The following is a 16310-nucleotide window of genomic DNA, read 5'->3' on the forward strand; positions in this document are numbered from 1 at the left end:
AAATCTGCAATCTGAAACCCTTCATGTTGAATTTGTTGGATTGTTACTTTAGTTATTCATTTTCTAACGGTCTCGTCATGTGCCGAATAGAAACAAACCTAAGTATGAATCTTTCTCCATATTTTCACGTCTACATTTCTGCATAGGATTTGAGAAGGGATATTAAGAGTAACATTTTGTATTCAAAACTGTTATAAATCCTGTAAAATAATACATGTACTGTCGGTCAGATCGGGCAGACACGTTCGACTCAACAATTTCACTCGGTCGTTTCCGTAACTCCTCCTCGGTTTTCCGACAAGGTTGTCGGGGTAACTGGAGGGGACGCTTTCTCTCTAAGTGTAGCCGCAGCAGACCAAAAGAACAGTGGACTTGCCTTTTATCATTAATGTTGTTGCGAGTATTTACCCATTTATCGACGCCACCTAGAAGACAGCTTTTAAGGTAACTTAGCTAGAAATGTTCAATATGTCGAACTCTTCAGTCAGTTGGAACTTGTAGAAGCAACCCGTTGAATGCTATCGCATGCTATTTTTGCAACACAAAAACAGGCCCAAGAAATGCCAGTGCAATGGATTAACGTCAGTTAGCTATCAACAATACTTAGCTAGCTAACGTTAGCTAATAATAGCTGGCAGTTGGGTATTTGGCAGTCAATGTTGAGTTTACTAGTTAGCATCGCTAGCCATGCTGGCTAGCTTATATTTGGCATGATTTAATAATTCACTTAACGGCAACAAATTATTAGGGCAACATTTTAGCAAGGTCTGTCTTTTTAAAATACATACTGTACAGCAGTAGTTCTAACTACAGTAGCAAAGTTAACTTCAGTTTGCTAATACTGTAACTAGACAAGCGCTGGCCAAGTACCCAATTGCCAGAGGCATCACATCATTCCAGCAGTTTCTAGCTGGCTAGCTGAACTAATTACTCAACAGCAACAGTAGCTAATCGCTTGATTAGTTATCTGATAAGGTCACTTCTTTCAATCATACTCCATTCCTCCTCTTACTCCATTCCTATTCCTAATGTTCCTCATCATTTCATAGGTCCGGTCACAGCAGACATGGCTGTGTACTTTGATCACTGTATCGAGGCCCCTGAATCTAGTGGGCCCCCGTCTCAGGTGGCATGGCATCCCACTCAGCCTATACTAGCAGTGGCCTCCAACAGCCCTATCACAGGGGGCAACATCGACCTCTACCTCCAACAGGTGAGTGCCTTCACCGCACAGCCAGAGTTGCACCCCATTTTTTCCCCTCAGTCTGTAATTTATCACCATTCACGTTTGTCAATGTGCTCCTGGACTTACATTGGTGTCGGGTCAACTGCTTGGATAGAGACGAGTGTAAACCTGCTACTAATGCATTGACTGAACTGTTCTCCTGTCATCGTGGTATAGGGGGAGCATGTAGTAAGCTGCCACGTGGATCGTCCTTTCCAGCCCACAGTACTGCGCTGGCACCCCACCAAACCTCTGCTGGTCTTGGGCTGGGAGACAGGCGAGGTGCTGCTTCTTGCGCACCCCTCTGGAGATCAGACACCCCTGCCAGCCACACACACCGCCTGCATCACCCTGCTGGAGTGGAGCTGCTCTGGTAGCCGGCTGGTCACCGGGGATCAGGTCCGTGTGTTGAACAGAGGCAGTCCAGACAAACTCACACATGCACACACACACACACATACGCACACACACACATGCCAGTAGAGCATGTGATACACATGCTAGAATAACACCTACACTGCAAACACACACTTGTTTTTGTTCCCATGTCAACTGTCAAGAATGGTGGTAGTAGTGTCATGTTGTGGGGCTGTTTTGCTGGCCTTAACAACATGACATCATTGAAGGAACAATTAATCTGTATGAGCTGCAGCTGTATTCTAAAGGATAATGTGGGAATGAAGCTGAAGCGCATCTGTGTCATGAATTCTACTTCAGAAGGGCTGAATGACAACAAGTAACATTTTGGAATGGCCAAATAAATATTTAGACCTAAACCCAATTCAGAGGACTACAGAATATTGTAGTCTTTGGAGTGACAGTACCTGCGGAAAACAGATTTTAATATTGCAGGACACATTCAATTCCACAGATGGTAAATTCAATAGAGATTAGAGATTATACACATGTCGCTAGAGATTATACACATGCCTTTGTTGGCGGCAAAGTTTTTGCCACGGCCAGATATCTTTTAAACGGTATGTGTTTCATCTCCAAATGTATAAAAGTGCACAACTGAGGATGTGGACATGTAAATATCCATTAACTAATAAGGACATTTGCCTAGCCGCGAACAATGCTATGTTCGATTAACTGTTAGGTTTAGGGTTTTAGGGTTAGCAGTTAATGTTTAGGGTTAAGATTAGAATTTTGGGGTTAGGGAAGATATACCAATGCCAACGTGTCTGTGTGTGTGATGTCTTTAACCTGTGTAGAGTGGACTTTTGGCATTATGGAAGGTGGACACCCGGGGAAGACTCCAGGAAAGTCCCATAGTGAAGCACGACTACAGCAAGCCCCTAACCTACTGCATCTTCAGACCAGCACCTCCGGGAGAGTGAGTACCTCGGGCACTGCAAATGCCTCAAGGAGAAACTAAACATGATGGCGCGCGTGGCATGTGGAAGTATCAGATGAATTCCTCGTGACCAACACACCCTATCCATGTCACCGCTGTTGCGACATGAACTGAGGTCGTCAGTCATTGCTAGCGTCACGCATGCTGGGATCTATTCTGGGGGGGAGGTCTCAGAGCTGAGCTACCGTTCACCCGGTGCGCTGATCAGGATGGTGCTTGTTTCCAGGGACGTGGCGATGTTGGCGCGGGCTGCGGTGAGCGGAGACGAGAACGCCCTGGACATGTTCAACTGGAAGAAGGCCGGGAAGGCGGCGCCACTCAAGATGGGCCCTCAGGAGGGACTGGCGTTCTACGTCAGCACGGAAGATGGTTAGAGACGCTCTTGCAACACCAGCCTTTTATTTCACCTCAGTTGTCGTGTGTGTGTGTGTTTTTTTTTTATGCCTTTTCACCTCTTGACCGGGTGAGGGATTGTCTGTCAGCCTCTTAGCGGGTGAAGAGCATTTGGGTTTGGAACACTGCAGTAATTAAATGAAATTGAAGCAGCACTTTCATTACCAACTTGTGCGTGTGTGTATTTTGGCTCTCAGGTAGGGTCCGCTGTGTGTGTATTTTGGCTCTCAGGTAGGGTCTGTTGTGTGTGTATTTTGGCTCTCAGGTAGGTTCTGTTGTGTGTGTATTTTGGCTCTCAGGTAGGGTCCGCTGTGTGTGTATTTTGGCTCTCAGGTGGGGTCCACTGTGTGTGTATTTTGGCTCTCAGGTAGGGTCTGTTGTGTGTGTATTTTGGCTCTCAGGTAGGGTCCGCTGTGTGTGTATTTTGGCTCTCAGGTGGGGTCCACTGTGTGTGTATTTTGGCTCTCAGGTAGGGTCCACTGTGTGTGTATTTTGGCTCTCAGGTAGGGTCTGTTGTGTGTGTATTTTGGCTCTCAGGTGGGGTCCACTGTGTGTGTATTTTGTCTCTCAGGTAGGGTCCGCTGTGTGTGTATTTTGGCTCTCAGGTAGGGTCTGTTGTGTGTGTATTTTGGCTCTCAGGTAGGGTCTGTTGTGTGTGTATTTTGGCTCTCAGGTAGGGTCCACTGTGTGTATATTTTGGCTCTCAGGTAGGGTCCACTGTGTGTATATTTTGGCTCTCAGGTAGGGTCCACTGTGTGTATATTTTGGCTCTCAGGTGGGGTCCGCTGTGTGTGTATTTTGGCTCTCAGGTAGGGTCTGTTGTGTGTGTATTTTGGCTCTCAGGTGGGGTCCACTGTGTGTGTATTTTGGCTCTCAGGTGGGGTCCGCTGTGTGTGTATTTTGTCTCTCAGGTGGGGTCCGCTGTGTGTGTATTTTGGCTCTCAGGTAGGGTCCACTGTGTGTATATTTTGGCTCTCAGGTAGGGTCCGCTGTGTGTGTATTTTGGCTCTCAGGTGGGGTCCGCTGTGTGTGTATTTTGGCTCTCAGGTGGGGTCCACTGTGTTTGTATTTTGGCTCTCAGGTAGGGTCCACTGTGTGGACGAGCGTGGCGGCAGCAGCCAGGTGCTCAGCGTGGACAGCTCCGTCCTGAAACTCTTCTATTTGAAGAAGAGAGACATCCTGGCCGTCGTCACGGACACCCTTCTGCTGTCACAGTACACCCTGGGACCTGAAGGTGGGGCCCAGGAGCTCATGAAGGTATGGAGTCGATGTCAGTTCAAGTGTGTGAGCGAGCATTTGCGTGTTCGACTGGGTGACGATTTGTGTTTTCGGGTGTTCCGTTGTCGCAGGTGAAGCTAAGTGGAAAGAGTGGGCAAAACACAGATATCGTTTCGACAGAGACGGGCCTCCTCATCATGGCTACAGGCGAACTGGTGATCAGGTCAGCCAACACAGAGACACACATGCACCACACTCAGTTGGTTATTTCTATCTTTGTGGGGCCCAGAAAACATAAACATCTATGTTCCATTACCTTAACCTCAATAACCTAACATTTATGCCTAAACCTAATTCGTAATACCTAAATGTTTAAGTAACTCTAACCCTAATCCAAATTGTAAGTTTTACCATAAACCTAACCCCTAAGCTGGAAGTTAGCTTTGTCCTTGTGGGGACCGGCAAAACGCCCTAACACTAGTTTTTCATGTTTAATGGTCCGTGTGAGGACGCCACTCTCCACACCCGCTGTGTAGCTGACACACCTTGTGTTCGTAGGCTCTGGGACTTGGAGAGGGATGATAACTACGTACTATCTCTAGATGAGAGCCTCGGCTTCGAGAAGGGAGAACTGCTCAACTGCGTGTCCTACTGCACAGCCAAAGGTAGGCAGGAACATTAAACCGGGCCTAATGGAGCGTTATGCATGATACAGTGATTTTCCCACTGACTGCCATAGGGGTGGGCCCGGTCACACAAAATGAACCAGGCGCCAGGCCTTGCATTCAACGCTCTAGAGAGACATTCGTTTTATTCGAATTCCTGGACATAGAATGGGTCTTATTGTTCTGTGATGTTGCTCTCACTCCCCCCTGGACCACCCCAGAGATCCTAGCAGCGGGCACCAGTAAGGGTCGTATAGCTCTGTGGAGGATGGTGAGCCAGCCCAACACCAGGACCGACACCAAGGCCCAGTGGAAACTCCAGACCCCCGCGGAGGTCCAGGGCAGCGTCAGCCAACTCCAGGTCCGACCATCTTTACTACAGTTAAACATGACCCCGTATTGACACTAGGTGGCAGCGCAGACACAGTCCATCACTTATGAACACTTATTATTTGCATTGACGGACCAGCGAGCTGATCTCTCGATACGATCGCTGTCCTGTACTCGTACGCGAGAGTTACGCCCAGTCAGTAAATATGGCTATTTGGGTTGTGCAGTCTTGTGTTTTCTGAGTGCAAGTGTGTCCCGTGCGTCCTCCAGTGGGGCTCCAACCTGAACCTTCTGGCGGCCGCCAGCGGGGCGACCGTGCTGATCCTCCGCGAGCACGTCATGTCGGCCGGCTACAGTCAGCAGGTGGCGGCGGTGCAGCTGACCCCCACTCAGCTCAGCCTCGCCGCGTTCACCACCGACTCCCTCCTCACCCTGCGCTCCGCCACGCACATCAAGGGCGTCTGTGTCTCCAAGGTAACCTTCCCGAAATACTTGCCCCTTTTGGGCCATCGCCGAGGTAACCCGCTGAACAAACTTCCCGTTACCTAGGCGACCCCAGGCAGTGTACGTCCAGGTCAACGTTGTGGGATATTGAGTGGTTTGTGTCCGTACCGTCTCACACAAATAGGTTGGTTTGGAGTGGTCATTTTAAAGTCCGGGCCACATCAAGGACTTGTTAGTGGTTCTGATTCAAATGAACACCCGTGTTAACACCACATTTATACCTTCTGAAACAGTGGAGAATGAAAACGATAGCGGATGTTGTGGATCACTTTCTTTTTGTCTGTTTTCCCTCCCCAGTCCAAACAGGGATACTGCTTGGATGTAGTGGTGGCAGAGATCCCAGTGAGCTGTTCTTAATAAAGTTAGATTTTTTCTGCTAGTGTACCTTCCTGGACCATCTTTACGTTGTGTTGTTATAGCCTAGGTTTACATTTTTACTGTCAGAAAATGTAGGCGGAATTAACATTCAGCTAATCAAAGGACTAATAATGAGCTAATATTCAAGTCTTTACTTGAGCTGCATCTCTCTTCCAGCTATTCCTTTGTGTAAGCCATGCAACCCTCACCGCTGTTTCTCTTTTAGTAAAGAAGGCTCGCTCTTGTTAATTGCTGAATGTAAGCTAGAACACAGACTAATTAGCCTGTTGGGGAAAGTTAAGGAGTGGGAGAGAAATGCTGTGATATCTGTGGCACAGATTTACTGCAAATGATTGACAGAACTTAAAGAGACGAGTGTAGTGAAAATCATATCCAACAGAATTTAAATGAATTGGAACCATTTGAATCCCTTGCAAACCACCTGAGGCAAGCAGTGACATGCTGTGCAAGATTGGCAGGCTTAATTGCATTTGTCATTAAACTGCAACATTTATACCCATTATTTTATATTGTTCTTACGTACATTGCAGTGTTATTTGCTGTTTTTCAGTATGAAACACGCTCTGAGGGCACTGAATGGTCATTGTTTACCACCTTTATTAACAGGCCTAGGATGCGTTACAGGTGCACAGTCAATCGTTCTACTGCCCTGTAGTGTGGGCTAACATTTACCAATTATTTACAGATTGTTCTAGTTATGGTCCTGATGTTGGCGTGTTGTGTGTTTAGGATACTGTCACAGTGTGGAACGGGAAGCAGGTCACTGTGTACGAGTTCTCCGGGACCACGCTACGTGACACAGGTGAGTAGTCTGAACAGTTCACTCTACACTAGCATGGCAGTGTGCAACATGGTTATAGGCACCTAAAACACTGCCGCGGGGCCCTTCGGACACTGCCGTGAGCTCTGTTAACACTGTACTATGCTGCCCGCCCCCAGGCTCTTTCCAGTGTGAGTCCCAGGTCTTAGCTGTGCATGATGACAACATCTACACTGTGGAGCCCAACAGGGTCCAGGTCCGCACGCCACAGGTCAGTCCAACAGCTGGAACTCTCTGCCTTTCCAAACTCACTCCCTTCACTGCACTACCTTCCAGAATACACCGCTAACCAGCGTGTCCTCGGCCCATAACATTCAACTGTAACATTCCTGTCAACCTCAAACGAACAGAATTACATGTTAAACAGGAAGGGAGCATTGTTTAAATTACTTTGCAGAATATGAACTCTCTTAGTATCCCCATTCCCCTGACAGTATCGTTCTCTGTCTCCTAGGGGACTGTCAAGCAGTTGCTCCCCTTCTCCGAGGCGGAGGGCAACCCCGTGCTTCTCAGTGTGTGCCAGGGCTACCTGGCGGTGGGGACGGACACCGCTCACATCAAGGTCTTTGACCTCACCCGCAGGTAAATGTTGGCACACGACATACGGTGCAATCCATTTGTACTTGGAACGTGACACAAGTTTTGTTGTTTTGGCTCTGTCCCTTCAGTGCTTTGGATTTGAAATGAGTCAATGACTAAAAGGGTGAAGTCCAGACTGTCAGACATCTTGAGTTCTGGTTAATTTATGGGGCATTTTTGCTATCAAGTAAAATCAAGTAAAAACATGCTCAGTTAGATTTAGATTGGGTGACTGACTTGGCCAGCCAAGAACATTACACTTTTTGGACCTTAAAAGGTAATTGGTTTCTTTAGCAGTTTTGGGGTCATTGTCCTGCTCCAAGTTGAATTTATAAATGCATCATGAAGGCCAGCTTGACCTGCGTTGTCACTTCTTTAGTCCCTGAATAAATCCTAGAATAAAGTATAGACGTTAACAGCCTTCTTTTGCACTGTCTAAAATGAAACGGCTATGAAGCCAGTTGTCCAAATACATTTGTTTCTGTCAATTGGGGGGGGGACTATGTGCAAAATATGCTTTTATTTCTAAATGGTTCATCTGATATGGATTGAAATAACCTCAAATTAAAGCGGATAGTCTAAACTCACCTAAAGGATTATTAGGAACTCCTGATCAATTTCTCATTAATGCAATTATCTAATCAACCAATCACATGGCAGTTGCTTCAATGAATTTAGGCGTGTGGTCCTGGTCAAGACAATCTCCTGAACTCCAAACTGAATGTCAGAATGGGAAAGAAAAGTGATTTAAGCAGTTTTGAGCGTGGCATGGTTGTTGGTGCCAGACGGGCCGGTCTGAGTAATTCACATTCTGCTCAGTTACTGGGATTTTCACGCACATTTCTAGGGTTTACAAAGAATGGTGTGAAAAGGGAAAAACATCCAGTATGCGGCAGTCCTGTGAAAATGCCTTGTTGATGCTAGAGGTCAGAGGAGAATGGGCCGACTGATTCAAGCTGATAGAAGAGCAACTTTGACTGAAATAACCACTTGTTACAACCGAGGTATGCAGCAAAGCATTTGTGAAGCCACATCACGCACAACCTTGAGGCGGATGGGCTACAACAGCAGAAGACCCCACCGGGTACCACTACAAATAGGAAAAAGAGGCTACAATTTGCACGAGCTCACCAAAATTGGACAGTTGAAGACTGGAAGAATGTTGCCCGGTCTGATGAGTCTCAATTTCTGTTGAGACATTCAGATGGTAGAGTCAGAATTTGGCGTAAACAGAATGAGAACATGGATCCATCATGCCTTGTTACCACTGTGCAGGCTGGTGGTGGTGGTGTAATGGTGTGGGGGATGTTTTCTTGGCAGACTTTAGGCCCCTTAGTGCCAATTGGGCATGGTTTAAATGCCACGGCCTACCTGAGCATTGTTTCTGACCATGTCCATCCCTTTATGACCACCATGTACCCATCCTCTGATGGCTACTTCCAGCAGGATAATGCACCATGTCACAAAGCTTGAATCATTTCAAATTGGTTTCTTGAACATGACAATGAGTTCACTGTACTGAAATGGCCCCCACAGTCACCAGATCTCAACCCAATAGAGCATCTTTGGGATGTGGTGGAACGGGAGCTTCGTGCCCTGGATGTGCATCCCACAAATCTCCATCAACTGCAAGATGCTATCCTATCAATATGGGCCAACATTTCTAAAGAATGCTTTCAGCACCTTGTTGAATCAATGCCACATAGAATTAAGGCAGTTCTGAAGGCGAAAGGGGGTCAAACAGAGTATTAGTATGGTGTTCCTAATAATCCTTTAGGTGAGTGTATATCACCGACATTGTAATGTCAAATCCAAAATTTGGTGGAGGACAGAGCCGAGACAACAAAACCGGTGTCACGGTCCAAATACTTATGGAGTGCACAGAACACATTTTGTTTACAGCTCCTCCACAAAATCAACCTTGTAATGCCACAACCGCTTCAAATGTCTTAGCCACATCATTCATTGTTATAAGCAAATGAGACATTTTTGTTTTCTGTTCACTGTTGTGTTTTGTTGCTACAGTAAAATTATAAAAAGGCGATTTCCTTCATTTGCGTGATGTGGAAATCTTTGGTTGGTTTTAATACATCAGTATAGAGACCGTCTTTAACTGTGTTGGTGTTCAGGGAAGCCAAGGCTCACAGCAGTGCTAAGAACATGGTGGACCTGATCCCTGATCTTGGATGCCTGAGATCTGTCAAGTGTAACGCCAACGGAAGCCAAGTCAGCATTCTGGTCACTCAGGTGAGTGGACCCTGAGACACAGAGCGAGATCTTCGATCGCATGCTCCACACGTCCTCCCCTCGTCTCCTGAAACCAAAAAAAATTATTAGAGGAGCACATTTTGGAGCAGGGACCTTAGGCTTCATTTATGTGGAAAGAGGTTGTGAGGAGCACTCAGTTCAGATAACTTTTTCTTTGACTTTGTTCTTATTGGATTGAATGATCATAGATTGACTTTGCTGGGATATCCAGAAGAGTAATTTGAGTTGCTACACTTGAAACTGTTAAATCATATTTCTACCTGATATATGTCAGTCGGAAAAGGGTGGCTTGCCCGCTTCAGGTTGGTGGAGAGTGCCTGCCTCAAGTGGAGGAGTTTAAGTATCTAGGGGTCTTGTTCACGAGTGAGGGAAGGATGGAACGGGAGATTGACAGACGGATCGGTGCAGCTTCTGCAGTAATGCAGTCGATGTATCGGTCTGTCGTGGTGAAGAAAGAGCTGAGCCGCAAGGCGAAGCTCTCGATTTACCAGTCAATCTACGTTCCTACTCTCACCTATGGTCATGAGCTTTGGGTCATGACCGAAAGGACAAGATCCCGGATACAGGCGGCCGAAATGAGCTTTCTCCGCAGGGTGGCCGGGCGATCCCTTAGAGATAGGGTGAGAAGCTCGGTCACCCGGGAGGAGCTCAGAGTAGAGCCACTGCTCCTCCACATCGAGAGGGGTCAGCTGAGGTGGCTTGGGCATCTTTTTCGGATGCCTCCGGAACGCCTTCCTGGGAAGGTGTTCCGGTCCCGTCCCACCGGGAGGAGACCCCGGGGAAGACCTAGGACTCGCTGGAGGGACTATGTCTCCCGGCTGGCCTGGGAACGCCTCGGTGTCCCCCCGGAAGAGCTAGAGGAAGTGTCTGGGGAGAGGGAAGTCTGGGCATCCCTGCTTAGACTGCTGCCCCCGCGACCCGGCCCCGGATAAGCGGAAGAAGATGGTATGGTATGGTACCTGATATACATGACCTTGTGTCTAATGTGTTTCTCCTTCTAAGGTCAATGGGAGGCCTGACCACAAGATGTACTTCTATGACGTGGAGATGGACACGCTCTCTTATTTCGACTTCTTCACTGGCAGGCCTCCAAGCAGCATCTCACCGGCCGACGACACTGAGAGGTCTGCGTGTCCATTGAATGTTAGTTCTGGCTGAGGGTGTGTTGACTGTGTGTGTTTTGTCTTCTGATTGTTCATGTGTGTGCCCCAGACGGCCGATGACCGAGCTGATTGAGAGATGTCCCATTTCTCACTTCTGGGATGAGAGCGAGCCTCGTCTGTTTGTCTGTGAGACCGTACTGGTCAACTCTGACTTCTCCCAAATGGACCACGTGGACAGGGTAAGAGTCGCTTCATGTTTCCAGTAACCACCAAACAAAAATACAATATACCCTGCACAATCACATGTACAATTTCAGTGTTTCTTGTGAGATTTCAGTGACGTAGCAGACACTATTATCACGTTTGACTTACAATTAGTGTGTTCATCTTAAGACAGCTAGGTGGGACAACAGCGCAACTCAGTAATAGTAAATACACCTTAGTCAGTGAAGCGACCATCAGCAAAGTCTTCTCCTTTCATTCCCCCAATACCGTTTCTCTTCAGTTGCATTGCCCCTTGGCTTCCCTAGCTTGTTGTTGCCTTGTGGCACAGTAAAGGCTCCAACCTAGGCTGGTGGACAGACACTGCTACACTACCTGGGAGGCCACACTAACATGAATTGATTACAAATAATCGGTCTGTTGTCAGGATGGGTTTCAAAGATGATTCTCTATAGAATGTCAATGTAAGGTTAATATAGTTAACCACAACTATAATATCATACTTTTTGTATAATGTACAAGCTCTCCTTTTCTATTTGCCAAATGTCAAATTCATTTATTAAAAAGGTTTTTATGTATAGATGTCCTGTCCTTGTGTTAAATCTAGTTAGTAATTGTTTCATATATTACCTTCCAACCACATGCGGAGTCGGTAGTGATAAATATTTGGGATGGTGTACCTAATCATCTCACAACAGTACAGCCACCACTTTGCCTTTTTTCCAGTAGGTCCATTCAACCTGCATGCCACATCCAATAGCCACCACTGCTGCTGAAGTAAATCCTAGGAGAAAAACTGAGTGCAGGTTAATAATGTGCTCAGTATACTACAAGGTCTGAGGCCGCTGTGTAACCTAATTAATGGAATGTATTCACTGTCTCCTTCAGGTGGATGTGCTGGTAGTGACGTTCTTTTGCACTCAGGAACATGGGCTCCTCCTGCAGGACTCATTCCCCAAACCAACCGGTCTGCAGGCCCTCCTGGCTTTAGACGTTCCCTACTACTACTTCACCTGTAAGGTACGGCCAAAGACCAATACTGTGACCTAAAGGGGAGTGAATAGTTGCTTTACTTCACCTGTGAGGTGGAACCAAAGACCAATACCGTGACCTAGAGGGGAGCAAATTGTTGCTTTACTTCACCTGTAAGGTAGAACCAAAGACCAATACAGTGAGGGGAGTGAATTGTTGGTGAGGCTATTCATTACTGAACTCAATGCCTACTCGTTTGTTTACTCTAATTTACAAGAGACGTACTATTTGAATTAGATAACATGTCCCTCATGTTATCTTTAACAAAACATTCAGTCTTTCTTTTGATGTTCATCTTTTCCTCCCAATATTGTTTGAGTGTACGTGAATTTGTCATTTCATTCACGTCTGTGTGTGTGTGCACCTGGCTTCCATTCACTCCAGCTGTTGTTTCGGAGGGGTGGTATCTTTCTACCAGAAGTGAGTATTTACTGGCCCTTCAGTTAGTCTGAGCTACACATCTCCTCAGCGCTTAGTCCAAAGTCCTACCTGCTTTTTAGTACCCTAGCATCAGAATAAATAGGTTAAAATTCCAAAAGGGTTATAACATTGGATTAAACTGATTTAAGAACACATTTCTAGACCATACAGTGGTAAATGTTATTTTTCTTAATTGAGTAACAATCATAGTATTTAGGTTGGATATATATAGGGTCCAAGTTTTAACTAGAGAAGTATTTGCCTCTCTTAATAAGGTTTGTTTGTTATGGGTCATTGTGTTCTGTGTCTATTTGCTCTGCCTTTGTTGCCATGCTTTTCTTGTCTGTGTCTTCCCACTAGCCTGATACCTCATATCCGAGGAGGTTTCCTTTCATTGAGCCTAATCTACTATGATAAAGGACTGAATGTCTCTACCATGGCGTGGTTGTGCGCGTACGCTCCTCAGTTTCCCTTCCTAATCAAGCAGCCTAATGCTTTCATCTCACCTGTGTGTAATCGAGTTGGCTGCCAGTATTGAAGTTATCACGCTATATGAAAAATATTTCAAGAGACCGATTTAATCCTCCCAAGAAGTAGTCTACCAGGACTTGAGTTCATGTTGAATTGAATTTGGACTGTGTCTGTGACTCTATTCAAGCCTCAGGGGTTCCCCAGTATAAATGCCATGGTTAGGGTCAGGCACATTGATTGATACCACAGTGTCTCAGAAGTGCCATTGTATTGAAGTGTGTCATACCTGGTCCTCCCATCCCACATCCAGCCTGGTGAGAAGGGTCCTGGAGTGGCAGAGGCCCCAGGTCCAGTCTCCGTTCCTCACCCAGCCCAGGCTTCGGCCCCAGTCCTGCCTTCCCAGTCTGCCCACATGGTGTCCAGACGAGCCCTTCGGGACTTCCAGGGCCTAGAGAACTGCGAGAAGGCCACCCGCGATGCCATGCTCAACTTCAGCTTCTACCTGACCATTGGCAACATGGATGAAGCCTTCAAGTCCATCAAGCTCATCAAGAGGTAAGAGCTTTGTTTCCCCCCGCTCAACACCTGACCCCAGAACTGTGGTCACCCCTCTGTCTACTACCTGAAAGCTGTGTCCTTTCCACAAACGTGTTCGTCACCCAGACAAACATTATTTATTGTGTCTGTTGGATTGCAGGTTCCAAAATTCCACAAACATCATGAATTCACATTTGGTTTTTGATTGGGATTTCCCAGAATCAGTAGAGAATAAGCACGAATCACAAAATTTACCAACCTGAAATTTCTTGAGGTTAGAGTTAAAAGTTCCTAAAATTATTTCAACCCTCTGAGTGTGACCGAAAATCTTATGTCGGAGTGTATCAGTGCTGGAGAATGTCTTTGTGCGCCTCTGCTTCGCCCCAATCAGTGTGTGGTGGGGGATACGTGCAGGATGACATGTCCAACTGCATCCTTGCACCATCCATTTGCCATCACTTCCTATCATCACTTCCTGGTTCCTGACCACAGAAGGGCCCTTATGAGAGCCTCAGGCCTGTGATTGCCAGTCGATACTGCACGTCCCAGTTCAAATATGTCAGGAAATACTATGGGGATGGTATTGTTAGCGCGGCCTTGGGTCCTCTTTCAGGACCTCTCTGAGGCTTTGCAATGCTCTTTAGAACAACATGGAAAATTTGCATTGTTGCTATTTTCTTTTTCTCACCCTTTACATCAAACCTTTTCCCGGGTAGCCCTGAAAGAGCTCAACTGAATCAACTAGTCAATGGCCTGGTAAGGTAGTAGGCAAGTTGATTCACGGGTGCTAATTTCGGGGTACATTCTGTAAATGGAATGGCTGGTTTACAATACTGTACAGTTGTGCTCATAAGTTTGCTACCCTGGCAGGAATTGTGAAATCTTGGCATTGACTTTGCAATTATGACTGATCATCTATTATAAGAATTGTTAAAAGTGTTTGTATTTCAAAGGTCATTTCCATGCGGATGGACATAGATGTTCAGGTTACTGGTCACACATAGAACAGGAAGTGCATCATCCTGTGGGTGGGGATAAGTGGGAATCGAACACAATACCTCCGTTGGCAATCATTTGTAAAAGGAATCTTTGTTAAACATAGCTGGTAATTTGGAACTTACTGAAGCTGTTATCACATATACAAGGTTTTTCAGGCCTGGTTCACGGGGGGGCAAAAGGGGCCATTGCCCCCTCAGGTAGAAAGTCATACCCCCACAGTTTTTTGTCCCCATATTGCAGATCGTATATGAATGTGACCCGGTCCGATCGTCATAGTCAACACGTTACGATCTTTTATTTAATGATAGTTATCGTATGAAGCCATTTAATATCACATAGTTGTTTGGCTCCTTTTTAAATCATAATGATAACAGAATTCACCCAAATGGCCCTGATCAAAAGTTTACATACCCTTGAATGTTGAGCCTTGTTACAGAGAAGGTGACACACACACCTGTGGCTTTTTAAATTGCAATTAGTATCTGTGTATAAATAGTAAATGAGTTTGTTAGCTCTCATGTGGATGCACTGAGCAGGTTAGATAATGAGCCATGGGGAGCAGAAAAGAACGGTCAAAAGACCTCCATAACAAGGTAATGGAACTTTATAAAGATGGGAAAGGATATCAAAAGGTATCCAAAGTCTTGCAAATGCCTGTCAGTACTGTTCAATCACTTATTAAGAAGTGGAAAATTCAGGGATCTGTTGATACCAAGCCACAGTCAGAAGAATTGTTCGGGATACAAAGAAAAGCCCACAGGTAACCTCAGGGGAAATACAGGCTGCTCTGGAAAAAGACGGTGTGGTTGTTTCAAGGAGCACAATACGACAATACTTTAACAAAAATTTGCTGCATGGTCGAGTTGCCAGAAAGAAGCCTGGTTACAATATGCCCGACAACACCTTGACACGCCTCATAGCTTCTGGCACACTGTAATTTGGTGTGACAAGACCAAAATCTAACTTTATGTTCACAAGGCCTATAGTGAACAGAATACCATCCCCACTGTGAAGCATGGTGGTGGCTCACTGATGTTTTGGGGGTGTGTGAGCTCTAAAGGCACGGGGAAAATGTATGGCAAGATGAATTCAACATGTTATCAGAAAATTCTGGCAGACAATTTGCAATCTTCTGCACGAAAGCTGTGCATGGGACGCTCTTGGACTTTCCAGCACGACAATGACCCTAAGCACAAGGCCAAGTTGACCCTCCAGTGGTTACAGCAGGAAAAGGTGAAGGTTCTGGAGTGGCAATCACAGTCTCCTGACCTTAATATCATCAAGCCACTCTGGGGAGGTCTCAAACATGCGGTTCATGCAAGATGACCAAACACTGTGCATGACCTGGAGGCATTTAGCCAAGACGAATGGGCAGCTATACCACCTGCAAGAATTCGGGGCCTCATATACAACTATTACAAAAGACTGCACACTGTCATTGATGCTTAAGGGGGCAATACACAGTTTTAAGATCTAAGGGTATGCAGACATTTGAACAGGGGTCAGTAAAACATTTTATTTGTTGCCATGTTTGTTTTATGATTGTGTCATTCTGTTATGACCTACAGTTGAATGTGAATCCCATAAGAAATAAACGACATGTGTTTTGTCTGATCATTCATGTTTTCATTACAAATGGTACATATATTACCAATTCTCCAGGGGTATGCAAACCTTTGAGCACAATTGTATATCTTCAAATTGTAACTCCATAAATTCAAATTGCTGAAACTGCCATGTCCTTCTGGGGTTTAACAATTACGTTTTTATTTATTTATAGTTTTTCTCA

At 45.9% G+C, this 16310-nt stretch overlaps 1 protein-coding gene across 2 annotated transcripts in view; it reads left to right on the forward strand.

The window, feature by feature from the left end:
- The first annotated feature begins 279 nt into the window (after nt 1-279).
- The window catches only part of ift140 (intraflagellar transport 140 homolog (Chlamydomonas)), a 43898-nt gene continuing 27867 nt past the window's right edge, over nt 280-16310 (forward strand). The window contains exons 1-19 of one of the 2 annotated variants that reach the window (XM_034292245.1): nt 280-444; nt 1050-1213; nt 1403-1624; nt 2440-2561; nt 2809-2951; nt 4057-4232; nt 4325-4416; nt 4752-4858; nt 5080-5219; nt 5459-5662; nt 6800-6872; nt 7010-7101; nt 7345-7472; nt 9599-9716; nt 10740-10861; nt 10950-11079; nt 11951-12082; nt 12479-12514; nt 13296-13540. In XM_034292245.1, the coding sequence (XP_034148136.1) occupies nt 1067-1213; nt 1403-1624; nt 2440-2561; nt 2809-2951; nt 4057-4232; nt 4325-4416; nt 4752-4858; nt 5080-5219; nt 5459-5662; nt 6800-6872; nt 7010-7101; nt 7345-7472; nt 9599-9716; nt 10740-10861; nt 10950-11079; nt 11951-12082; nt 12479-12514; nt 13296-13540 (2429 nt within the window). In that variant the 5' untranslated portion in view covers nt 280-444; nt 1050-1066. The remainder of the gene's footprint in view (nt 445-1049; nt 1214-1402; nt 1625-2439; nt 2562-2808; nt 2952-4056; nt 4233-4324; nt 4417-4751; nt 4859-5079; nt 5220-5458; nt 5663-6799; nt 6873-7009; nt 7102-7344; nt 7473-9598; nt 9717-10739; nt 10862-10949; nt 11080-11950; nt 12083-12478; nt 12515-13295; nt 13541-16310) is intronic. The other variant, XM_013133822.4, reaches the window with a different exon arrangement.

The sequence above is a fragment of the Esox lucius genome, chromosome 5 (genome assembly GCF_011004845.1).
Source record: "Esox lucius isolate fEsoLuc1 chromosome 5, fEsoLuc1.pri, whole genome shotgun sequence".
NCBI classification, from domain to species: Eukaryota; Metazoa; Chordata; class Actinopteri; order Esociformes; family Esocidae; genus Esox; species Esox lucius.